Raw genomic sequence first — 26,327 nt, 5'->3', positions numbered from 1 at the left:
TCAAACATAAACAAAACTTTTATTTGTAAATCGTTATATCCAAATGGCAAATTATGAAATCCAAAAGAAAATTTAAGTGAATTTTAGAAGATCTTTCATTTACTAATAATTAACTTTTAAGTATTCATGGAGAATTTTGCCACCAAAATAAAATCAACATGCCTGTTTTTTAAGGAAACAATATCTCTTCAGTTAATTCTAATGATGCGTTTCCAATTGTTCAGGTTGTACGTCAAAAGTTATAGTCCACAACGTACAAAGTTCCATAACAATATCCTTCTCCACCCCCCCCTCACCAATTAAATGGGTGCAGAGAACGAAGTTCATCCATCCAGATTTTTAAAAAAACACACATTTCCCCCTCACGTTATCCATCTCTTCAATGAAGCTAAAGCTTTTTGCCTCCACTACTCTAGCCAGAAGAGCAATCGAAGTGGAAATTACTCATTATGTGAAGAAATTCCTCCTGACAGCAGTCACAAATTGTCCTTCCACCAGTTTTTATGTATGCCCCTTCGTCTTATTGTTTTGAAGTAGTGTTCTGGATTTACCATATCTCTATATTAATATCTTGTGCAATGCTAAGGGGTTCCCTCTCAAGGCTAAAGAGCCTGTTTCTCCATGGAAAGTGGGAACAAGACAAAGAGAAACAATGAAAGACTAGAATGGGGTAAGCAGGGATTTTGGGAACAGGAAAAGAATAGAGAGGGTACGAGAGTAAAGATCTCAAGTAAACATTTGGAAGAAAAGTACGTCAAAAGTTACATTTATGAACAAAGTTCCAATGTTTCTTGTGATAAGGTTGATGAATATACAGAAAAGCTGCCCAGGGACATAGCAGAGGCAAGTGTCAGCAAATTCAAAAAGGAGCTGTCTAGTTTTTTTGACAAGTGATTGAGGGATATAAATTATACTCATCAACTTTGTGTTTGGGCCGATGGATCATAATGGTCCTTTCTGGCCTAGTGCATTCCTATGTTCCTCCGAGTTCTGGCATGTGGTCAGACAAAAATGCCTCTGTTCTACACACTGCTTGAGACATTACATTACACAATACCACTTCCAACAAGGGTTGGTCAGAAACCAAGCTTTAGACTTTCTTTTCAATATTCCATCCTTACAAGTCCGAACAAAGAGTAATTGGCCAATTATGAACTTTCACGTATGGTTAATTAAAAAAATATTTTTAGCATTTGCTGAATTTTTGTGCTTTGTATTTATTTAACTGTAAATAAACAGTAGTTGCTTTAATCTGCAAACTACAAGAGGACATCGCCAGCTGTGGGGTAAGTTGTTAATTAGTTTAGATCGTGATGTACCAAGGCTAATACTGCAGTCTCCTGGAGCTTGCTTGATTGCCTTAGGGAGCTAGAAAAAAAATTCACATCATTTTTGCTGAATTGACTAAAGGGCTTTTTTCATCTCTCGTACGAGACAGCGAGGACTGTGTGCATGGTTACACCATCTACCGTATGGAGAAGGGTGATGGAGCTGATGGGCTTTTCTATTCATTTGTAACTCGAGTCTGTGTGAGCAATATCTGCTATTTGGTAGTGTAGTAAGCAGGTTACTGTTGTAGGGAAGATAGTTAACCCCTTTGATATGCATTTCAAGGACTGAATAAGGAAACAATACAACTTTTAGATTGAAGGGGATAATGTACACTTGCGGGAAAGAGTTAAAACTGTTCAGAAAGGGTAGATTTTCCACATAAATACAAAATTTCAACAGCTTCCTTATAGAATCTTAAATTTTTATGAAGAGTTTACCAATTATGTGAATAATGTCCAGGATGCAGAGCTTTCTCACTGTTGTGCTAAGTTACTCCTGGTACAAGTGCTAAGCTACTCCTGGTTCAAGCCCCTAAAGTATTAATCTATTGTGAGGAAACCTTGAAACAAGGGGGGGGGGGGGGGGGGGGGGGGGGGGGAAATCAAAGTCCACGTTTATTTCTGTACAAATGTTCTCATCATTCTTGGACCAGCATTCATCCCATCTGTACCTCAGTTACATTTTTAAAGTCAATCTAGGGAATATTTACAAGACAGAAGATTGCATCTGGAATTTTCCTTCTACTAAGCTAACAATAAAAAGTTCTGGAAAATTAAATAAGTACTGTCAACTATTTTGTTTGAAAAGTACCAGACACGCAGAATCTGCATTCCTAAGCTATAAAACTAATTAAAATAGTTGTCAATGACTTTCCATTGTACATTCCCAAAGTATTCGCTGATATACGCAATGATAAATTAACATCTTAGTATTTCTTTAAACAAAACATATCAGTAAGCTCAACACACATGTTATGCACACACAAAAGAAGTGTTTAAAAGCACATTAGATGAATTTCAAAGTGTAAAGCACTTTTGTATTGGGAAATCATTATACTACTTTTTTCTGCAAGGAATTGCATTATATACAAACAACTCATATCTAAGTGAGTCATTGCCACAAAATATACAAAACCTTGAGATTAAATACTATGACTTACAAGCTTGTGGATTTTAGTTTGGTAACAAGGCTACTTAATGAGAATTAACAAACATGTGAACTTCTTCCTGCACAATGGAACATTTTACTGAGACTGACAAAAATGTAAAATGAATAGTTATTTTCTACTAATTACATTCTTAGTATCCATGTTACATCCACAACTGGTTCCAAATAAATTTAATAGCTGTCAGTAGGATACTATATTAACAGTAAAGTTGCTGAGGATATTCCATCAGAAGAAATAAAGTAGGTTAGTTTCAGATGTAAGATGGATATTAGTAGAGAACAGACAAACATTTAGTAAAGTTGTTCTGAAAATATATAAACATACACTTAAGAACCGTTGGCATATGAAGCAAAGAAACTGCGAATAGAAACTCTGTACAGCAGCCAAAAGTAAATACCAAATACTTTGTATTTTCAGTCCAACGTGCGAAGTTGGTAAAGTTATAAGTTACCATAAAAATGAATTTAGGACTGGGGTGAAACTTGCAATCCCTTGACCTTTCAGCAGCCATTTGGTGGCGTTCCCGGATGTAATGCGTTGGACTTCATCCCAGCCTTAAATGTGATTATTCTTAACCATAAAGTCATATTCACATGTTCTGTCATTTATTAGTGAATTTATTACAGTCCTGTCTGATATACTGTAACCAGTAACGGTACAGCAAGACACTTCATAATCCTATTCAGTCCCATCATACAGCCTTTACTTGGGTTCCTCAATTGTTCCCTTACTGAGGTCTGTCATCTTAGGATATTTAACTTTCTTGTGATCCAACTCATTCTGTGCCCATAATAGAAGTTTTAGTAGTTTGGCTAGCTTGGGTGTTGATTCACGATTCTCATAATCCAAAACAGCCTGATTCACTTCACTCCAAACCTAGAAAAAAGAAACAAATATAAGACTGTAGTCAATTAGATTTGACATTCAAATCCAGTTTCTATATAAAAAAAAACACAAACCTCTGTTGGGTTCCAGGAGAGTTTTTCCATTCGAGATCACATTTTTACTGGCAAAATGAAAAAACACCAGTTTTCTACAATGGGCATCTTTATACTGATCCCAATTCCATGCCCCTACATGGAGACCCTGGATTTTATATTAGAAGTCATCAGCAACTGCGTGGTTGACACCATCTGTAGACTCAGTCAATGAGCAGATAGTATCTGTTTCATTCTTGGATACACTAAACCCTGACTGAATCAAACCTAACTGCTTCAGTTTGCTGGGAACAACAGGGCAATCAAAAAAAAAAAGACAAAAAAAAATCCTGTGCTGATTTTTCCTCTGTAATTAACTCATTGATGAAAGTGAGAATGTGCAACTCTGAAATGTGCAATTTCTGGGGATGCAATTTTGTTGGTGAGGCATTAAATACAAGAAAAAGAGAGATTCTCTTGTTCTTTGATAAAAGTGGAATTTCATTCCCCCAGTATGCTTTTAACACTTGGCTTTGCCTAGATACAAGGACTGCTGTAGATCTTGCACCCTTTTGTAGCTCATTATTGCCCGATTAGTAATCTGTAACAGTAATAATAATACAATTTCCAAGGAGTACTCAACAATAATACTGTTATTCCAGAAACCATGAAAACAACAACTTGCATTTATATAGCATCGCTAATGTAGAAACATCTCAGGGTGCTTTATGGAAGAGAAACAGAAACCAAGCGGTAATAGAAGAGTTAGGAGAGATGGTCAAAGAGAGAGGTTCTGAGGAGGCTATTAAAAGGAGACTGAAGTAGCTAGGCAGAGGGATTTAGGGAGCAGTCCCAAACAGGACCAAGGCGGCTCTGCTACCAATGGGTAGGGGAGAGAATGCACAGGAAGCTAGAATCAGAAGGCTGAAGTGGTCAGTTCAGGACATTATTAGGTAGATATTCTATAAACCATGGTCACATATATAATGTATATTAAAAACAATTTTATCCTGATTCAATTTGAAGAAAATCTACATAGGCGAGCTGTTTCTGTTCTGTTGAATACAAATTAGTTTCTTCCCGATGTCACTTTCAGTCTGTAGAATCATAGAATGATGCAGCACAGAAAGAGGCCATTCAACCCTGTGCCAGCTCGAGCTACAAATTAGTCCCACTGCCCTGCTTTTTCCCCATAGCCCTGCAATGTTTTCCTTTTTAAGTAGAGATCAAAATCCCTTTTGAAAGTTACTACTGAATCTGCTTCCACCACGCTTTCAGGCAAAGCATTCCAGATCATAACTTGCTGAGTTAAAAAAAAATCCTCATCTCCCCCTGTTTTTTTAAAAATTATATTCAATCTGTATCCTCTGGTTGCTGACCCTCCTGCCAGTGGAAACTGTTTCTCTAGCAGGAGATTGCAAGTGTTTAGCCTTCATGGGCCACTTAGGTGTGCATCATGGAGCCTCAGGGGCTACATATAAAGTTTAAATCAATGTTCTCACTAAGTTGTGCACATCTCTGTGGATACTAACCAAATGTAGTATCCTGATGGTAGATTTATCTACCAATGGGGTTAAAAGCTAAAGAACCTTAATGCCCATGAAATTTAAACAGGACAAATTAAAATGCAGGAATTGGGAGTGCAAATAAAACCTGCGCCAAATGAGTTGCCTGGGGTTAGTGGACTAGATAGAAACAAATACTAAACTATGCCAACCAACCAATAGCAAAATAGTAAAAGTGTGGAAGGCAAAACTATGGAGAGGTTGAAATTTATTATTTCCAGACATATAACCATTCTTTCACAATGCTGTTATTCTATTGGGTAAAAATAAGTTGTAGATCTACAGAGCAGCTCTTCACCAAACAAATGATACAAGGTTGATGGCAGAGTTTTTAAAAAGTATAGAGGAAGGGGGAGGGGAAAGGGCACTGTATGCTAGCTAGTAACTGTCTTCCCCTACAATTGCTAAGTTGCATAAATGACTAGTTCCTTGGTAAAGAAGGTAAATTATACTTGCTTTAAAATGGAAAAGTTGCACAAATAATTTTTACAATAAAAATAATTAAGCAAAAAGTAGGAAAACCCAAGCTGTGCAAGGTAAACAGAGATTGGCAGTCAACCAAAATATTCAAGAAACATACTACAATTAATGCAGATGATTACATTTGTTAATACAGTTTTAAAAACTGATTCACAATTTGTAAACTTAGAGCCACTGTGCAAAATTAATTTACACATTTTAAAATCTATCTGGGCTATTTATTCAATAGATTTTGCCCTAAAGGATAACATTTTCTTCTAAATTATAGGCAATATATATACAAAATAGCATAATTACACTTGTGTCTCACATGCAATGTGTCAATGCTGTAGAAAGTTTTACCACACATTTTAATTGCACAGGAGAGAGGAAATTAAAAAAACTTTGGCATATATAACAAAATCTACTATAATACATTGTTCCCAAAATAGCTAAGATACTAAGCAAACTTCTACTAACAATATTTAATGACCAGATACTGAAAAACAGTTACCTTTTGCCTCTGCATCATATTAAGTAGATCCCCAAACGGCGATTCCTCTGGATTATCAAAAGCTAGTAGGGCTAGTGTACGTTCCATCTCAGTCAGACACTCTCGACTCTCCTCACCCTGCTCAGCAAGCTGAGTCTGGGCAAACTCCAGAGCTGCTTCTGTTTCACGCTGGCGAATCAACTCGATCAAATGCTGTTGCTGTAGAAAGCACATTTACTAGCATTAGCATAATTATGCAACAATACAGCCAATAATGTTATTGATCCACAATTGTTCAGCAGGAACATTCCAGTTCCAGTACCTTTCCTCTTTTATTAACCCCTTTGGGAAATATAACAAAACCAATAGCAAAATTTGGTTTCCATAGTGGGCTACAATTTACTGTCAAAATAACACCGGAAAATGGCGTTCACCATTATTGATGAGTAAATGGTACAGCAACTTCAGACGAGGAGCAGATGCACGGTTAAATGCGAATATCCGAAAGTTGCTGTCCGAGATACACCGCTCTGCTGTTAGTGGCATTCTGCTCTCTGCCTCACCTTTGACATGCATTGAATGTCATGACTTTACTGTATTTGTGTGGTAGATATGAACTAAACCCACTGCAGATATTTAGGGATAGTATTTAGTAGCACAGGTATCCTTTTAACAATGTCACAGTTGTTAATTACTGCCAATCAACCTTTCTGGCACTGGAAATTAACTATTACAAGTGTGGAGGCTCATTCCTTCAGGTTTTGAATTTTTCAGGGAGATTGTCAAATTTTAATTTCCCCCCCCCCCCCCTTTGTTTCTTTTCTCCCTCTCCTTCCCTCTGTATTTCTCTTTCTGTACATGATTTGACATTGAATTCACCCCCTTTAATTCACCCTCCTCAGTCCTTCTGCTGTCTCTTTCCCAATCCTTAAATCTTATTGGTTACGGAGATACCCTCTTTGTTGCCCTGTTTCCTCGCTGCGCCGCTACCAGCTTGCACGTTCAGCAGCTTTGTGGGCAAAATTGTTTTGAGCTGAAGAGGTGCAAGGGCAAGTCTAGCTAATGGCAGATGCCGGCAGAGGTCCTGCTGCAGCAAAATCTGGCCCACTAAGTATTGCTTCATTCCTAGTAATAGCACCACACCACCTAAAAGGCTGGATTGCAGTTTCATCTTTCAGTATAAAATTGGAGTCAAAAGCTATTGAGGTCATTGGGGAATATTAATTCATGGATGAAGTGACTAATAACCTTGCAGTTACATTGTGCTGCAGCAGCTCTTTACCACCAGGTAAAAAACTAAAAGTAGTTGAGAATCGTGCTTGAAAGATGGCCACCAGGAATAGAGATTCCATTTTTATCCATATTATCTTAAAGGAAATTTTTACCATAGAAGCAGCCTGACTACATTTGTTCTGCATCTGCAATGCTGTAGCAGAACTGCAGTGGGGGGAAAAAAAATCAGCCATAAGCTTCACCTCCAAAATGGGTGCGAGGGGAAAAGGCAGCTAAAATAGATACATAAAATGAAAAGATACTATTTCCATTTACAGTAAACAAATCCTTTGTTAAAGTAACAACTAAAGATGATAAGACATGGAGAGATGAAATTTAAAGAAAAATAGTTGCATTACAAATGTGGCTACAAAGAAAAGCTTTTCTTGTGACAATCTGGTCCAATAAATTCCACTGCAAATTAGTCCTGTACTGTACTAGTATTTGTACTTTTTCATCATGGAACTCAGCTATATTTATATAATAAATATCCAAACTACAGGCAGTAAGTAATCATTAAAAATTAAGTCAGTGTAAATAATCATATTCGAGTACTGTCACAACAGTTCAAGTGGCAAAATTGTACGGGTCTGTGGAATGGGCAGTTTTAGATAAAACTGAAGTTTGGAATAAAATACAGAATTTACTGCTAGACAAAAATTGAACCGATAGACATGGCATTTAATAATCACATGTATACATTTCAACTTCAGTATATTGTGCCTCTATATTAATTGCAGTAATTTGTGAGCTATCAATTTTTATGAACATAAACAAAATTAGTAAAACAAGTAACTTTAATCATGTCAACATGAAAATTTGCTGCTGTCCCCATAAGCAGGTCAAATGTTCTAATTGTTCACCTCCCAATTTTTTGCAACAAGAAACTAGCTGTCTATACTGTGATACAACAGCATGTAGAAATAAATGCAAGTTGTATCTGTAAAATCTCCACGAATCAGGATGATGTAAAGTTCAAATTCAGATGTTATGTTCAAAACAAAAAACTTGCCTGAATTTCAGCAACCAAGCTTCAATGAAATGCAATAAATTCCATGCATATTTGGAAAAAACAGTTTACACAGTATTACAAATACAGTTTTTCAGTGGACTTTTATACTTAAATGTAAACAAAGTCAGCGCAAAGTAGATTAAACACGCAGGTCAAATTATTGCCATGTGAATAAGGTTTCTCTCTACTGCATCCTAATGTGTCTTTAACCCCAATGTGAAAACAGCAGCAATTACATCACCATTCATCCTTACAGCTTCTCGGAATGAGATTGACAATTTGTGAATAGTTTTGGCTTTTGATGCACAATCACTAAGAAATAGGTAGATTGCTCAAACTTGTATAGAAGGCACGATCCCAGAGGTGAAGGGGTAATGTATCTCTACTCCCTTGCAGACATTTAACAATAATGCATCATTAGATCATTACAGTAATTATTTAAGGTAAATACATTTCTGCATACCAAGTCAGATATGATTGAAATCTAATCAAGGAGAACTGAATTACAACAAAAAAACAAAACCCAAGTTTACCAATGGCTCTACCATTGGTTCAGTAAGGACTCTCTTCCCCCGCCCCAAATTCCATTTCATTATTCTTTTTGACCAGCTACTTTAAAAAAATGTTTTCCTGGATTTGGCTGACAGACAGACCAAAGAGAATTGCCTAATTTTGTTAGAGCTTGTTTTTGTGTTAATGAACATGAAGCAGGCTCAATGGACTGAATGGCCTACTCCTGTTCCTATCAGACTATAATCTTAACAGCCCAGGTCAATTTACATTCTGACTGAATGAGATCAAGCAACAAACACAGAGCATTACATTATAGAGTATTGCTTGCTAGACAAGAGTGTAGGTCACAGATTAGCCCTATAGTTTTAGTTACCTAGTTGCAACTCAGGCTCCCACAAAGCAAGGCTCTGTACCGGGAGCCTCATAAAATTTACCTTTATGTATATTTAAGATGTGTATTGTGGTCTGAATTATGGTTGAATATACATGAAACAAATTTGTAAATGCATGTTTCAACTAATATTTCATCAATTGTTACTTATAGTTTTCAAATAAATAGAACTTGGATTTCCACCCCCACCACCCCTTTTTAGATTAAAAGATGCTTTTCTTATACTCGGTCGTGAAGACCTCCCTACCTGTAAGTGGAAGTAAAGATAACGATTTGTGTCCAACAGCTCTGGATGCAGACTGTTGATTAGTGCAATGGCCTCTTGAATTTGTCCATTCAGTATCACCTCACGAATTTTAATACGTTCATCAAGGGTGTCCAGGTCAACACTCGGCTCTATCCCAGATTCCACTCTAAATTTTTCTGCTGCTTCCTTAAATCCTTCTGAAACAAAATTATACATAAACAAAATATAGCTGTATTAGCAGTAAGACTGTTAATTTTTAGCTTTGAACATTTTCACAAAATATTACTAGATTTTATGATTCCTAAAGTTTTCACATGAAATTTTGGTGATTTTTCAGCTCACATAACTTCCCACAGTATGTGTGATTTTAATTCCATGCAGCTACACTTTGAAAGAATGTCTAATGTGAACTGCATTGTCAAAATGTAAGTCAGAAGAGACTCTCTGCTGACTGTGTGATGGCCAAACAGTTACCAGTTCCTTGCTAGTGCATCCATAGCCTTTCCTCTTTTTGCAACTCTTATCTACCATATCAAGCTGCTGCCAATGCTACCTCAGGATTACTAACTAAATTAAATTAAGGTTATCTAGATTCAATGGGCATGATCTTGCCAGCCCTGGGGAGGCAAGTATGGAGGCGGGACTGCCAGGAAAATGGCAGAGTCTGAGGGAGGGTGCCCATCCCGCCCCCATGCCATCACCCATCCCGCCCCGTGCCATCTTGCCAAGAGGCGGGTAGCCGACCCGTGCTGGGTCCCGTCTCCTTGGAGGCGGGAAGGGGATTACAGCCACTTAACTGTCTGTTAACAGGCAGATAAGAGGATTATTCCCATTTTACCCACACAAGTGCGGGCTTCCCGAAGGCTGCGAACCCCGCCAGGGTCACCGAGGCGAGCAGTGGGTCTGCGGGGTGCAAAAGTGCGCTGTGAAGGTAAGTGATGGGTGCAAGTGTGGAGAGGTGAGTATGTGAGGCAAGTGAAAAGTGTTAGAAAAAGTTTACTTACCTTCGTTTCTTCCTGCAAGCTTCAAATCGTTGGGGACGCGGAGAGTCTCGCATCTCCGCGGCAGAGATGACAGATGGCTACTGCATTCTCCAATGCAACAACCATCTAATTTCTGCTAAAGAAAGGTTTGATGAGTCTTGAATTCAAGAACTCATCAAACTACATAGAATGTCAGTGCTTGACAGCTTTACAGAGCTGTCAAACGATGACAATTCATCTGTCAACATTTTTTGACAGATGAAACATCATACACTGATGTTCTCTGTAACCGGCTTCCCCTTAATTGGCCCGCTAAGCCCGCTGGGTGGGCTTAACAAGGTCAATCAAGGAAAAATAGCGTGGGTTGGCCAGAAGTCGATGGAGGCGGGACTAAAACCCGACAAGTGAGAGTTCCACCTCCAAAAGCTCTCCATTGGCAAAATCCAGCCCAATGTAACATCAAGTTCTTCTCTATTCCATCTCAAATCCTTTGTTATTTCTTCCTTCTTCATGATGCATCTGATCTTTATTTTGTGCAGCATATCTTGCCTACTCCACTGATTAATTCTCTGCCCATGCTGAAAGGTTGCTAAAAGCACTTTATTCCAAACCTTAAGCCTTGGTGCAAGGCCGATTCTAGTGAGAGCTGAAGCTGAAATTTGGCTTTGTAGCAGTGTTCTTATTCATTTAAGTGAGATCATTCTACCTCCTACAGTATTGACTATATTGGCCTACCTCCAGCTTTAACCGCAAAAGCAAAATATTGAGGATGCATAATTGAAATGCATTACATATTTTGAAAGATTGATATTAAAGTTTAATTATGTTTCAAACACAATGGGCTGGATTTTACCAACCACGGTGGGTCAGTGGTGGGTGACGCCGGTGGCGGGTCCCGGCCTCACTGTCGGCTCCGGTCCCCGGTCCAAAAAGACTTTCCCCTGATTGGGCTTGTTATGCCCACCCAGCAAGTTTGCTGGCCAATTGAAGGAAGCGGGTTTGATGACGTGTCATCAGCCAGTTTCCTTAAAGGACCATGCGCAAATTGATTTTCACAGTTGTGCCGTCAGTGTTCTACAGCATTGAGGTGCCGCAAACACTGACAATGACTGCACAGAGGTACACGATTGCACCCAGGCTCTCCCATGACTCCCTTCATATGCTTAAGGAGGGAGTCACAGCACGCAGGGAGGTTCTCTTCCCTTCCAATGGGCGGAAGAGACCTCCTCAGGAGACCAACGCCGCCTGGTTGCACATTGCACAGGAGGTCACAAGCAGGGATGTCGCCAGGAGGACCAGGCTGCAGTGGTGCAAACCTTTCAATGATCTCAGTAGATTACGAAACGTTACTGCAAAGCCACATTCAGCCTCATGCTGCTGTGCCACTCATTACATCCCCCTCACTCTGCCTTCCCTACCCTACTCCTGCACATCATTACTCACACCAACTTACCTTGCAGCTCCACCCATCCCTCTCTATCTACATTATCACCTCCTCATCTCACGAGCCACCCTCATCCTAGTCCAATCATACCAAGTAACAATACACAAGTGTAGGCACTTGGGTGTTTTATGCAATGTTCATGTAAAGTTTCTGATAATGTGCTGTCAAACATTGAAACCTTTATTTTCAACACTGCGTTCTTGGACAGATTTGTGTGCACCTTTGGAAGTGGCTTAGTGAGTTGCAGTGAATGGCGAGACATAACGGTATCCCCTGTAATGGTGATGAGTGTGAAAGAAATGGCTCGGGCATTGTTGGGATGTTCTATGGTGTTGGTGTGGGGTGGTGCCAACCTGGCACATCATGTGGCAGCCAGGGTGTACAGCATCAAGTGAACTAAATCTGGCCATGGTGAGGCCATCCCTGGCAACAATGTGGCCGAGTGCTGATGCCCTCTGTCCTGTGCAGAATCAGTTGATTACGGAAAAGGTTAGTGGTGATGCTGGTGTGCCTGGTGCTGTGATTCTGAGATAGTTTCAAGGGCACCCATGCTGATGGAATAGATGGCAGGTGAAGTAGCGATGACAGAAGCGATCGGTCAATGGTGGGAGGGGTAATGAGGTCAGACTGGATGGAGGCTTGTGTAAAGACTTGCAGCATTCTGAATCTGTAGTGGAAATGCAGTTTAGAGAAGCTAGTGGCTAATGGAAGACAACTGATTCAGCTGGGAGATTTGACTTGACATTTGAAGCAGTCAACTCAGCAGCTGAAAGAATGGCAAGTCACCTCCCGCCTCAGCTTCACTGACGAGGTCTAGGTCACAGCGGTGAAAAATCAAAAAGCTGAGGGAAAAAGCATTGTTAAGTGGTTGTAAACAAGCCACTAATGATTCCAACTGCCTCCCCCGCTGCTGCGTGTCGGGTGTGCTCAGCGCTGGCAGACCCGACATTTGGGAAAGGCAAATGGGCGGCGGGTTGACAGTGGGGTGCCGACCCGGTCAATTTTTTTTTCTCACCCGACCCACCACTGAACTGAACTCATTGTAGGTGACTTTGGATTGGCAGAAGAGGCAGGTGGTAGTTGGGGTCCTTCTACCAAAATAAAACGTAGCACAAAACAAGTAGCTTCTACTGTTTGTGTGTGGATTCAAAGGGTCAATCAACATAATTATGTAAAGAAAGTTCTCTCAATTATAACATGCTCCTCCAGCCAAACCACTGGCCATAATCTGCAGAACTTCCAAGCACTATTTTGCAGCACTCTGAAGGGTAGCAGCAAATATTTTTACAGGACATTGTGTATTGTGTTTTTATTTGCCAAAACAACTCAAAACATTGATAAATTACTAATGAAAGCCAAAGAGGAAAACAAGAGCAATACTGAGCTACGCGTATGCCTGAAATACATATCACAGCCATGGCATTTTTAAGTGCTTATTGATTTCAATAAAATAAACTCTGTGGAAATTCAACTATAAAGTACCAGCCAATGGGGAAAAAAACCTTATATTTCTTTATTAACTCAATTAAATTATAAGCCTGAATCATCCACAGACAGTCTTGTTTAATCAGTCTTAAGGCCAATCAATTATAGAATCATAGAATGATACAGCACAGGCAGCCATTCGGCCCATCGTGCCCGTGCTGGCCCTTTGAAAGAGCTGTCCAATTAGTCCCACTCCCCTGTTCCTTCCCCATAGTCCTGCAAATTTTTCCCCTTCAAGTATTTATCCAATTCCCTTTTGAAAGTTACTATGGAATCTGCTTCCACCACCCTATCAGGCAGTGCGTTCCAGATCACAACAACTCGCTGTGTAAAAAAATGTTTCCTCATGTTGCCTCTGGTTCTTTTGCCAATCACCTTAAATCTGTGACCTCTGGTTACCGACCCTACTGCCACCGGAAACAGTTTCTCTTTATTATCAAAATCCTTCATGATTTTGGACACCTTTAGCAAATTTCCCCTTAACCTTAAATAACAAGAAGAAATGCTGGAAGCACTCAGCAGGCCAGGTAGCATCCGTGGAAAGAGAAACAGAGTTAACGTTTCAGGTCTGGGACCTTTCATCAGAACCCCTTAACCTTCTCTGCTCTAAGGAGAAGTAATCCCAGCTTCTCAAGTCTCTCCACATAATAGAAGTCCCGCATACCTGGTACCATTCCAGTAAATCATCTTTGCACCCTCCCTAAAGTGTGATGCCCAGAATTAGACACAATGTTTCAGCTGAGGCCTAACCAGTGTTTTATAAAGGTTTAGCATAACTTTCTTGCTTTTGTACTCAATGGGCTGGATTTTGTCAATGGGGACGTGATGGAGGCGGGACTCCCACTTTTTAGGTTGTAGTCCCGCCTCCATCGATTTGTGGCCAACCCACGCGATTTTCCCTTGATTGACTTTGTTGAGCCCGCCCAGCGGGCTCAGCAGGCTAATTAAGGGACACCCGGTTACAGGTGACGTCAGGGATTGACATTTCATCTGTCAAGAGCTTTTGACAGATGAAATATCAGCGTTTGACAGCTCTGTGAAGTTGTCAAACACTGACAATCTGACTTCTAACTTGAGTCCTTCTCCACAGACTCCGTTAGAAATCTCTCCAGAACAGAAAGCAGAGGCTGCAACTTTTGACAGCTCGCGGCGATTCTGCTTTCTGTGCCGGTGAGATGAGGGACTCCCGAGACCTGAAGGAAGCCTGTATTAGCAAGTAAAGGTAAGTAAAACTTCTTTAAACACTTTACACACACCAAACACACTTACCTCTGCACTCATGCACACATCACTCACCTGAACACCGGACATCTCGAACCCTCCAAGCCCTTCAGCCCGACAGTTCGCCTCGCTAACTTGCCGTGGTTTGGAGCTGTCGGGAAGTCTACTTCAGGGCTGAAAATAGGGATTAGGCCAAAAACTGCCTGTTAACAGGTAGTTAATTGGTACTAATCCCCTTCCCGCCTCGGGGAGGCGGCTCCCAGCACAGGTCGGGTACCCGCCTCCTGGGAAACAGGCATGGAGGCGGGTTGGGGCGGGATGGGTTCGTGCCCCCCGATTCTGCAATTTTAACACCCCACACGCCTCCATTCCCGCCTCCACGGCCCTGGGAAATTCGAGCCCTATGTCTCTATTTATAAAGCCAAGGATCCTGAATGCCTTTTTAACAGCCTTCTCAATTTGTCCTGCCACCATCAAAGATTTGCGTACATAGATGGGCAGGTCTCTCTGTTCTTGCACCCCCATTAAAATTGTACCATTTAGTTTATATTGCCTCTCCTCATTTTTCCTAACAAAATGAATCACTTCACACTTCTGAGTTAAATGTCATCTCCCATGTGTCTGTCCATTTCACCAGTCTGTCTATGTCCTCTAAGTATGTTACTACCCTCATCACGATTTACTACATTTCCGAATTTTGTGTCATCTGCAAACTTTGAAATTATGCCCTATATACATATATATATCTCTCAAAAAGAGCAATGGACCCAATACCAACCCCTGGGGGACATCATTGTTAACTTCCCTCTAGTCTGAAAAACAACCTTTCACCGCTACTCTCTGCTTTCTGTCCCTTAGCCAATGCTCCATTAATCCCATGGCCTTCAATTTTGCTAACAAGTTTATTATGTGGTACTTTATCAAATGTCTTTTGAAAGTCCATATACACATCAACTGCATTTCCCCCATTAACCCTCTCCTTTTGAGGACTATATTATTTCTGTGACAATGAAGGAATATTGAGAAATGTTTGGTAAAATTAGGAACACAGGAACAGGAGTAGGCCATTTAGCCCCTCAAGCCTGTTCTGCCATTCAATGAGATCATGGCTAATTTACGATCTAATTCCATAAACCCTCCTTTGCCCCATATCCCTTAATATCGTTGGTTAACAAAAATCTATCAATCTCAGATTTAAAATCAATAGATCTAGCATCAATTGCCATTTGCGGAAGATAATTCCAAACTTCTACGACCCTTTGAAGTGTTTCCTAATTTCATTCCTGAAAGGTCTGGCTCTAACTTTTAGCCTGTGCCCCCAGTCCTAGACTCCATAACCAGTGGGAACGGCTTCTCTCGATCTAGCCTATCTGCTCCCCTTAATATCTTGGAAACTTCGATCAAATCCTCCCTTAACCGGCTAAATTCCAGGGGATACAACTTCAGTTTGTGTCATCTCTGCTCGTAACTCAACCCCTGGAGTCTGGGTATCATTCCGGTAAACCTACGCTGCACTCACTCCAAGGCCAATATAGCCCTCCTAAGGTGTGGTGCCCAGAACTGCTCACAGAACTCCAGGTGTGGTCTAACCAGGGTTTTGTATAGCTGCAGCATAACTTCTACCCCCTTGTATTCTAGTCCTCTAGATATAAAGGCCAGCATTCCATTAGCCCTTTTGATTATTTTCTGTACCTGTTCATGACATTTTAATGATCTATGTACCTGGACCCCCATGTCTCTTTGGACATCCACTGTTTTTAGCTTTTGGACATCCACTGTTTTTAGCTTTTCACCATTTAGAAGGTAGCCTGTTCTATCCTTTTTAGGTCCAAAGTGGATGACCTCACATTTGCCTACACTGAAATCCATTTGCCACAGTGTTGCCCATTCGCTTAATATCTCTTTGCAATTTTATGCTTTCATTTACACGGTGTACAATGCCGCCCATCTTTGTGTCAATCGGCAAAATTGGATATATGACTTTCTATCCCATCATCTAAGTCGTTAATAAATATAGTGAATAGTTGAGGCCCCAACACAGATCTCTGTGGGACACCACTGGTCACATCCTGCCAATTAAGTACCTGCCCATTATTCCTACTCTGTCTCTTGCCGTTTAGCCAATTTCCTAACCAGGTCAATCATTTGCCTTCAATTCCACCGGCTTCAACTTTAGTTAACAGTCTCTTATGGAGGGACTTTATCAAATGCCTTCTAGAAGTCCATATAAATACCATCCATAGACATCCCCCAGTCCACTACTTTAGTCACCTCTTCAAAAAATTCAATCAGGTTCATCAGGCATGACCTATCCTTTACAAATTCATGCTGGCTCTCTCTGAGCAGCTGAAGATTTTCAAGGTGTTCAGTCACCCGATCCTTAATTATAGACTGTAGCAATTTCCCAACAACAGATGTTAGGCTAACTGGTCTATAATTCTCTGGTTTCCCTCTCTCACCATTCTTAAATAGCAGAGTGATGTGCACAATTTTCCAATCTAAAGGAATGGTTCCTGAATCGAGAGAACGTTGGAAGATTATAGTTAGGGCATCTGTAATGTTCTCAGCTACTTCCTTGAAAACCCTGTGATGGAAACCATCTGGGTCTGGGGATTTGTCACTCTTTAGTGCCATTATTTTCTTCATTACTGTTATTTTGCTTACGTTAATTTTGTTGAGTCCCTGTCCCTGATTCAATATTAAGTTTCCTTGGGATTTCCGGTATGCTATCCTCTTCTACTGTAAATACTGTCGCAAAGTAATTATTCAACATGTCTGCTAATTCCTTATCATTGACAATATCACCATTATTATCAGTTTTCAAGGGGCCAACATTGCTCCTGACCACCCTCTTTTCCCCCCCAATATCACTGAAACAATTTTGTGTTGATTTTGATATCCCTTGCAAGTTTCTTTTGTAGCTCTTACTGCTTCCCTTTGCTGTTTTTTGTACTTTCCCATTTGCCAGGGTCTGTGCTATTTTTTGCATTTTTGTAAGCTTTTCCTTTTAGTTTTATGTTGTCTCTTTAGTCGTCCATGGCTGTTTTTCGGCAAGTAAAGCTCTTGCAACTTAGGGATATAAACTGGTTCTGTATCATGTTAAATTCTTTTTTGAACACCTCCCACTGATCTTGTCGTTTTACCCATTAACAGATTTGCCCAGTTTACTGTGGACAGTCGCTGTCTCATCGCATTGAAGTCAGCCTTACCTAAATCTAGAATCTTAGTAGCTGTTTCATGTTTCTCCCTTTCAAACACTATATTGAACTCGATCAATAACCGGCGAGGTTATCCACTTTGGGGGTAAAAACAGGAGGGTAGATTATTATCTAAATGGCAATAGATTGGGAGATGGGGAAGTGCAGAGGGACCTGGGTGTTCTTGTGCACCAGTCACTGAAGGAGAGCATGCAGGTGCAACAGGCGATTAAGAAGGCAAATGGTATGTTGGCCTTCATATCAAGGGGGTTCGAGTATAGGAATAGGGATACCTTACTACAGCTGTACAAGGTGCTGGTGAGACCGCATCTGGAGTATTGTGTACAGTTTTGGTCGCCCCATCTGCGGAAGGATGTTCTTGCCATGGAAAGAGTGCAGCGGCGATTCACCAGGCTGATACCTGGAATGGCGGGAATGACCTACGAGGAGAGATTGAATAGTTTGGGCTTGTACTCACTGGAGTTTAGAAGATTGAGAGGGGATCTCATCGAAACATATAAAATTATGGCAGGCCTGGACAGGCTGAATTCAGAGAGAATGTTTCCAATGGCAGGGGAGCACAGAACCAGGGGCCACAGTCTAAAAATAGCGGGCAAATCATTTAAAACAGAGATGAGGAAGAATTTCTTCACTCAAAGAGTGGTGAGCCTGTGGAATTCCCTGCCACAGAGGGCTGTGAAGGCTAATTCAATAAATATTTTCAAGAGAGAATTGGATATATTTCTGAAGGCTAAGGGGATTAAGGGTTACGGAGAAAAGGCGGGGACGGGGTACTGAACTGGTAAGATCAGCTAAGATCTCAGACGAAGATCAGCCATGATCTCATTGAATGGCGGAGCAGGCTCGAAGGGCCGAATGGCCTACTCCTGTTCCTATCTCTATGTTTCTATGTTTCTATGTTATGATCGTTATTAGATAAATGTTCACGCACGGTTAGGCTGTTAACTAAATCCGGCTCATTACTATCTAATATGGCATGCCCCCTAGTTGGTTCTAGGACATATTGTTGCAGAAAGCTATCGCGGACACACTCAAGAAATTCACTACCTTTCTGACATGTGCTAGTCTGCTCATCCTATTCTATTGGAGAGTACTTACCTTGCAAAGAAAATAAGGAAAAATGTATTATTTTGCACAGGTCCTCTAGATTTCACATTCATTCATGAAGACATGGTTTAAGAATCAATTGTTCTTCCACTAGGCCATCCCAAACACAAGGAAGACGCAAATGCAACACTTTTAATCATTAATAGTACTACCTGTACTACATTATTTATCATGGGTCTTAGTAGCGGAATATAATTTGGAACAAAAAGAAAAAATTGCAACTATACCCAAAACATTAACCTGGCCTTTTCTCTTTACACATCCTGACAGACTTACGTATTACCAGCTTTATCTATCTTTACTGTTTGGAACAGGTTTTATTTAAAGTTACTTTTCTCTCAATGTAAAACTTTTAGCTGTCCCAAATTTTTGTGCAGTCTCAATGCTGCGAAAATTAATTTCCTCTTCAGATGAACTTTTTTTTTTGTTGACAAAACAGATTTGCTAACAAAATATTGCCTGCAATATTGCCTTTCTATTGCAAGGCTCCAAAATCATGAGTAAACCGTCTAAGTTTCTTTGCAGTAGTCTTACCAGTAACTAGATAGTTCATTATGAGACGATTCATGTCAGCTCTTTGGATGTGTAAATTATTGAGTTTTTCCATCCATTCATCTTTAGTAATTTCATCAGGTTTTTCTGTATAACTCATTCTGAAACACCTAAAGAACAAAAATAAACCAATGAAATATCTCACTGACGACCATTTAAAACGAGGAAAGATAAATCTTACTCTTCAAAAAAAAAATCTAAAAACTATCTTTAAACTGAGAAGTAAAAGTGATCAAAAATACTGGATGGAAAACAAGGCAGAGATATAGAAACAACCATATAAATCTACTTGCATTATAGACACTTTTTCTTAAACTTTTTTGGGGGGCTCATCAAAATGAATGGACTGGAGAAGGAAACACTTCACCAACTTTTATCAAGTTCATCACAGTGCAGTAAGAAAAAATGTTGTTTTATATTTAAACAAATATAAAAATGTTTGTGACAACACAATTTAGAATAGGGCAGTCACAAAGGCTGGAGTATAAAGTACATATATAATTGTTAGATTAGTAAATAAATTAGCATTTTAAAATTTAAAATAGATAATTCAATGAAAAATTATGAACTTCAGAAATATCAATGCAGGGTTATTATTAGCAACAGAGAAAGGTTACTGTGTACATTCTGTCAATCTTTGGTTATTGTTATTTTAGTGCAAATATCTATTAACTGCAAGTGCACGAATTCTTGAAGTATTTGGTCAAGAGACGTGAATAAATATGCTAAAATTATATTACACCATATTCTCAGAGGGAATGAGCTTGAGAGGCTTCTTTCCCACTTCAAAGAAATTCTAAGTTTATCAGAATGTAAGAAACAACAAATCAGAGGAAGGTAAAAGGACATTTAAAAACATGCATTTGTGAAGCAAGAAATGCTACGACACATTTACTACCCAAAGCCAAATCAGAATGCTACCATAGTAATAAAAAAATTGAAGTGTTAGCATTTACAGATATTTAGACACGATCTGAAAATGAAGTTGATCAAAATAATTTACTGATTGGCTGGGATTTTGCGGCCAAATGCCAGCCAGTGTTGAATGAATGGCACTAGCCGTTCATTACACTTGTCCGCAGACTTTCTGCGGGATTTCGCACTGGAAGTTGCAGATATTAGAGAGTCAAAACAGTGCGGTGCCCTCCACAGAGGATCTGGGACCTGTATGAACAGGGCAAGCAACTGTGTCTCCTTAACCAATCAGACTGAAGAATCTAAATCAGGAAGTGTAAGTTAGAATAGATTTCAACCAATGCAGCTTGAAAGTAATTATCAGAAATTCATTTTGTACAGTAAAAGTCAAATATGAAGTAAATTATAGCACATGATCATTACATTTTTAAACAGCAATCTTCTATATTTTAAACTGATTCTTAGTCAACTGGCTACATCTCATCATTCAGTCTTTTTATTTTAAAGTGATCTAAAGGACAAACTCCCAAATCCCAAACATTTACAGAAAGTGAAATAAAGAGAGGGAAAGAAAGATGGGATTGAGAGAGAGAGATAGAAAGTTTTTTAAAAATCTATTTTTTTAAAAATCTCCAACAATAATTAAAATCTGAAGGAATGAGACTCCACACTTGTAAAAGTTAATTTTCAGTTTGTTTGGTAATCACACCGTTAAAAATTCACTAACACTTGAATGGACAAGCCCTAACTTCTTCTGGCGTGTTTAGTGGGTAAGTACCGCAACTTCACGCCCTTCGTGCATTTCAATGTCGAGTGTCTCAGTAAGATATGGTTATAAAGAAGCTTCTGGAAGGGCAACTCGGGACAGCAACTTCCTGATTTCTGCGTTTAACTGCGCATGTGCGGACGCTGGAAGTTGCTGTCCGATTTACTCCTTAAGAACAGTGAGCACTGTTAGCCTTGCCATTATTTCTACTACAAAATCTGGGACATTATATCTGTATACATTAAAAATCTTGCATATGACATGCATTTCCGGTCCACAAAACTTATTTCATGTCACAATTTATGGTTATGCTTTTCTGTCAGTGTTTACCATTATGAATTGCTACGTCAACTTTTTCAGTTCAATTTTGTTGTCACAATGTAATTTCAGTCTCTGGCCATAATGTGGCTCTCTGAAGCAAGTTTCTAAAGCATTGCTTCAACTCTGTCGCCATCTTGCATGCAAAAAAATTCCACATTCATCAACTGGCAGTGGGGAACACCATGGGCAACTTACTAGTACCTAAACTATAACCAAAGGGTTCAAGACAGAATACAAATCTCAGAAGGATGCTGCAAATGGGGAGTCTTTTCTTGGAAAATCACATAATTGCTAAAGCTCATTATATAAATATATTTTAAAATTGTACTGTTTGTTTTATTTCATTATCCTTACAATGTTGAGTTCAAATTATAGATAATTATTTTAAATATTGTGCAGTGATAAATTATGTATCATGCCTTTTAAATCTGAATTTTGCCCATCACCTTTCTGATTTTTACACCAGTATTGGTGAAATATTCAGCCTACCTTGGATCCCCTTATAAAAGTAGGTGCAGCTCAACTTATTTTCTCACAATGCCCTTCTCAGCATTCAAAGTGCATATTCTGATAGAAGCATTAGTAATTATAGCTGTTGGACAGAGATTGCAACCAATGCAACTTAAAAGTAATTATCAGAATTCATTTTGCACAGTAAGAGTCAAATATGAAGTAAATTATAGCACATGATCATTACAGTTTTAAATAGCAATCTTCTATATTTTAAACGGATACTTAGCCAACTGGCTAAATCTCATTATTCAGTCTTTTTTTAAAGTGACCTAAAGTACAAACTCCCAAGCCACATCCCAAACATTTTATTTAATATATGGAACAGTCTGCCAATATGTAGTTTTTAACACTATCTCATCACACACAAATAAAAACAAAGTTTCATGGTGCATGTTTTCCACCTACTTGGTAGCTGCCATTTATCTCTTTGGAAATTAACAGTATTTCACCACTAAGTATTTGTAGATGAGGTTTGTGCCTCCTTCTACATACTTCAAACTTGACAGTCATCTCAATTTGGGAATATTGGGCTGAAGTCTTGCAAGAAGATCCCCAAGATGGATATACAAATAGAAGGATATGCTGATAGGGTTAGATGAAGTAGGATGGGAAGAGGCTCGTGTGGAGCATAGACTTATTGGGCCAAATGGCCTGTTTCTGTGCTGTAGACTCTATGTAGCTATCTATGTAAATAGTGACAAGAATCTCCCATCATGCCAAATGGTACTTCACAGAAACCCCACAGTGCAGATAGAGGCCATTTCGGCCCATCGAGCCTGCACCGACACATATCCCACCCGATCCCCGTAACCCCTACACCAACACATATCCCACCCTATCCCTGTAACCCCACGTATTTAATCCCCCTAACACTAAGGGTCAATTTATCATAGCCAATCAACCTAACCCGCACATCTTTGGACTGTGGGAGGAAACCGGAGCACCCGGAGAAAACCCACGCAAACACGGGGAGAATGTGCAAACTCCACACAGTCGCCCGAGGCTGGATTCGAACCCGGGTCTCTGGCGCTGTGAGGCAACAGTGCTAACCACTATGCCACCGTGCTGCAGAACATGCAGCATAAAGTTATCCACAGCCAGAACCATATTTAGGCAATAGCAAATAAGATGCACATTTTGTCAAAAGGTGAAATCAATTAATTGTTTTTTTGCTACACCAAGATCTCTCATGCATATTTTGGAGCTCATTATTGTATTAGATCACAGAACTCACTATTTCAACAGTGCACCAATTACTAAGAGCAGCAATAGCACTCTAATAAACAGTACATGTGGGACATTTACTATAGTTTGCAGGGTAATGTTAATAGTAGTTTTGATAAAACTACTCCTTTCCTTTAGATTGTAAAAACCATTACCTAGATCCAAACTCAAGGCAATAACAGAAGTCATACAAATAACTGCATTAAACCCATCTATCTATGTGACAAAGTACTCAAAGTTCCCTGTCCTAGATGATATGAAGAGTAGTGTGACGGCACATATTGTTATTTGGATTTGGCTGAAACCTAATATTAATTTTCCACCATTAATCCTCAATTCTAATCAGCACCTGCATAAACAAGATTCATTCAAGAGGTAGATCTCATACTAGTGAAATTTTAGCTATCTGTCAGCATAAACTGGTGGCGTGTCTACACTAGGTACTGGTACAGCCATATCCCAGACTATTATGTACAATCCTGGTCACTGTATTACAGCAAGGATATCAGGCATTGAGGTGGTGCAGAAAAAGGCAAACTTGATATCTAGATGAAGGCATTTGAGCTGTGAGGAGAGGCTAGAGACTCTGGGATTGCTCATTCTGGAAAAATCTCAGGGGAGATATTTTTCCAAGTATTCAAGATTCGTAATGGGAAATATAAACTGAACTCTAATATGTTTCAGATAGCCACAAACTCATGTTTAGAAGAGGGAAGGTGCATGGGCAGTTTAGATTTTTTTTTTTTTTTTAATTCATTCTCAGGATGTGGGTATTACTGGTAATGCCAGCATTTATTGCCCATCCTTATTTGCCTGGGAGAAAACCAAGCTGCTTGCTAGGCCACTTAAGAGTCAACCACACTGGTGTGGGTCTGGAGTCACGTACAGACCAGACCAGGTAAGGATGGCAGGTTTCCTACCCTAAAGGATATTACTTTTAATAGCAAGTTGCCTGTGGTATTGCCCATGGTCAGTTGAAGCATATATTTTTTTTTAATCCATAAAAAATGTGGATTGAACCTTATACTTTTAAAAATATTATTGTATTCATTTTATTTGTCAATTAAAATAAATATCACAGGGGCGTTCAAATTGTGGTCCCCAAATAATCAGCCATTAAAGTCCAAACAATTCAGTTCCATTTGTGCTTATATTTCTTATCTGCCGTTTTGTCCTCTGTAGTGGGCTTAGAAAGAGCTATTCTTAGCACTAATGCCTCAGTGATGTAGGATTTATCCATCAGAATGCCAAGTTCTGAGAAATAAACAAATGAATAGGAACATAGATTTAAACTCTATATGTAGCTTGATGGTACGTGCACAACTATGCAGCCGATGAAGTCAAAATATTTAAGTAGCTCCGATCCAAAAACAACAAGCCTTTTCTGGTGTCCTGTCCAGGTGTCTGAAAGTGGTGTCACAGGAGCCTCCCTTTTATCACTCTCTCTTAAATCTTCTACCTCAAATTAGCTGCCTGACAACATCTGAAAGCCATACCCAAACCTCCAGTCGGTGAGGAAATGATTGAAATCATCTCACATATCATCTGACAGTCAATCTGAGGGGCACAAAATGCAGAACAAATGGCAATATACAGTGCAGATATATTACATATGATTTATTTTATGATGGACCAAACAGGGTTTGGATATATTGAAAGCTTGTAAAATGCTATGCTGCCAGTCATATTTCTCAGCTCCCACGAGGACCTACAAGTGTCTGGCTTTGACTCCAACAATCTCTCAGGTGGAAACTCTTTTTCAGTCTAGAGGTGCAGAGTCTTGGTATACTGCTAAACCTGGGGAGTTTTTCCCCCTCATCAGTTCCGTCACTAAATCTGCTTTCTTCCAATCTTCACATCACCTCTCACTTGTCCCCCGCTAGCATCAAAACTCTAATCTCAAGGTTTGATTTCTCAAATACATTGATAGCCATCCTCCACTCTACATAAATTACAACTCATTCAAAGCCCGTGTTACCATACACACACACACATCCACAGTCTTGCACTCCCATCATCAATCTACTGGCAGCCTGTGCCCAAGCAAAATTGTTTTTAACACCTTCATCCTCACTCAGCAATTTCTTCCAACTGTATACCCCCGCACTAATCCTTGTCCGCACTCCACCATCAGCAGCTTCTCCTTCTGGCACTTCACCCTGTCTTCCGGAATTCCCTTCACCTTGATACCGTGGATTAAAAAAAACATATTTGATTGTACTTGCTGCTCAGTTCCCTAGCTCGTTCCCATGTTTTGCCCCATTATTCCACAAAGCATTTTGAGATGTCTCTAGTACCTAAAGAGCACTTTAAAAATGTTAGTAAACAAGTTTGTAGTAGGGGAAAGCTTGTTTGCTTACATTTAAAACTGCTGCTGGATATACATACACACATAATAAAACCTTTACATTTCTACGTTAACTTTGTGTCCCATAACCAACTGTACGTTCAATAGACCGAAAATGATATAGCCCCGTTCAACCAAAACGTCATGTTTTCACAAAAATGTAAGGAACGATAAATTCTATGTTGTATTTGCTAAAACGAATAAATGTCTCAACTCGGAAACTGACATGGGTCTACCGTTTTTATTCATATTTCAACAAATTAAATCAAGCCCTAAAATGTCTTAGTACACATTAGAAGATACACATCTCCAACATGTACAGACTTTAATCTCAAAACTGTTGTAGATGTCCTTCTTCAGAAGGGCTCCAGTCAAGGCTCCCTAACCCAAAGCCTACGTTACAATGAAGTTTTAATGCAAGCTGTGATGTAGCAACGTTCGTATTTGAATCAAGTTTGCTCAAGCAGTGAAAATAGAAGTGAAAGGATTAAACTGCTCGATAGGAATTTTTACTCTGGGGGTAGTGAAGTCACTGCGTCGCCGAGGCCTACATGCAGGGGACAAACAATACAACTTGCCCCACATAAACAGAAACATTATCAGCAAAAACAGAGTCGCGGGAACATTTAAGAGCCCCGTTTATTTCCACTTGCACACGATGGTTTAAAAACAATAGCGGTTTTCAGCAAGCAGCTAGATTTTAAACTAAGCAAACCTACCTCAAATGTGGAAGATGTTGTTTGTAGCCAGACCCGAAAGCAGGAAAGCTCGCGATCTTTCCCCTCACTGAAAAGCTTGGTTGAACTCGCCACGATTCAACCGAACTTGCCGAACGCCTCCTTCGGCGCCGATTGGTGATTTA

At 39.7% G+C, this 26,327-nt stretch overlaps 1 protein-coding gene across 3 annotated transcripts; it reads right to left on the bottom strand.

The window, feature by feature from the left end:
* LOC147108705 (glucose-induced degradation protein 8 homolog) lies at positions 1 to 26,289 on the bottom strand. Of its 3 annotated transcripts, none has more exons than XM_086005442.1 (6): positions 26,185 to 26,238; positions 25,181 to 25,300; positions 19,362 to 19,489; positions 9,370 to 9,566; positions 5,956 to 6,153; positions 1 to 3,376 (listed from the first exon to the last, which is right to left on the bottom strand). In XM_086005442.1, the coding sequence occupies exons 3-6, from the start codon at positions 19,477 to 19,479 to the stop codon at positions 3,203 to 3,205; spliced, it is 687 nt and encodes a 228-aa protein (XP_085861568.1). In that variant the 5' UTR covers positions 19,480 to 19,489; positions 25,181 to 25,300; positions 26,185 to 26,238; the 3' UTR covers positions 1 to 3,202. The 3 variants fall into 3 exon arrangements, with proteins under 3 accessions (XP_085861568.1, XP_085861569.1, XP_085861567.1); XM_086005443.1 differs by having other exon boundaries at positions 25,193 to 25,300; XM_086005441.1 differs by lacking the exon at positions 25,181 to 25,300 and having other exon boundaries at positions 26,185 to 26,289.
* Between the last annotated feature and the right edge of the window lie 38 nt (positions 26,290 to 26,327).

This window comes from Somniosus microcephalus, chromosome 13, assembly GCF_052327205.1.
Source record: "Somniosus microcephalus isolate GS21.2 chromosome 13, FLI_Smic_1.0, whole genome shotgun sequence".
Classification (NCBI taxonomy): Eukaryota; Metazoa; Chordata; class Chondrichthyes; order Squaliformes; family Somniosidae; genus Somniosus; species Somniosus microcephalus.
The sequence above is the reverse complement of the archived record's forward strand: the minus strand, read 5'-3'. Positions and strand labels throughout refer to the sequence as shown.

Excerpts from the sequence above, each read along its gene's own strand:
- LOC147108705 (XM_086005441.1), bottom strand. The coding sequence starts at position 19,479 with ATGAGTTATACAGAAAAACCTGATGAAATTACTAAAGATGAATGGATG. Across the intron at positions 9,567-19,361 it reads AATGAACTATCTAGTTACTG|AAGGATTTAAGGAAGCAGCA; the intron begins GTAAGACTACTG and ends ATTTTGTTTCAG. Across the intron at positions 3,377-5,955 it reads ATATGATGCAGAGGCAAAAG|GTTTGGAGTGAAGTGAATCA; the intron begins GTAACTGTTTTT and ends TCTTTTTTCTAG.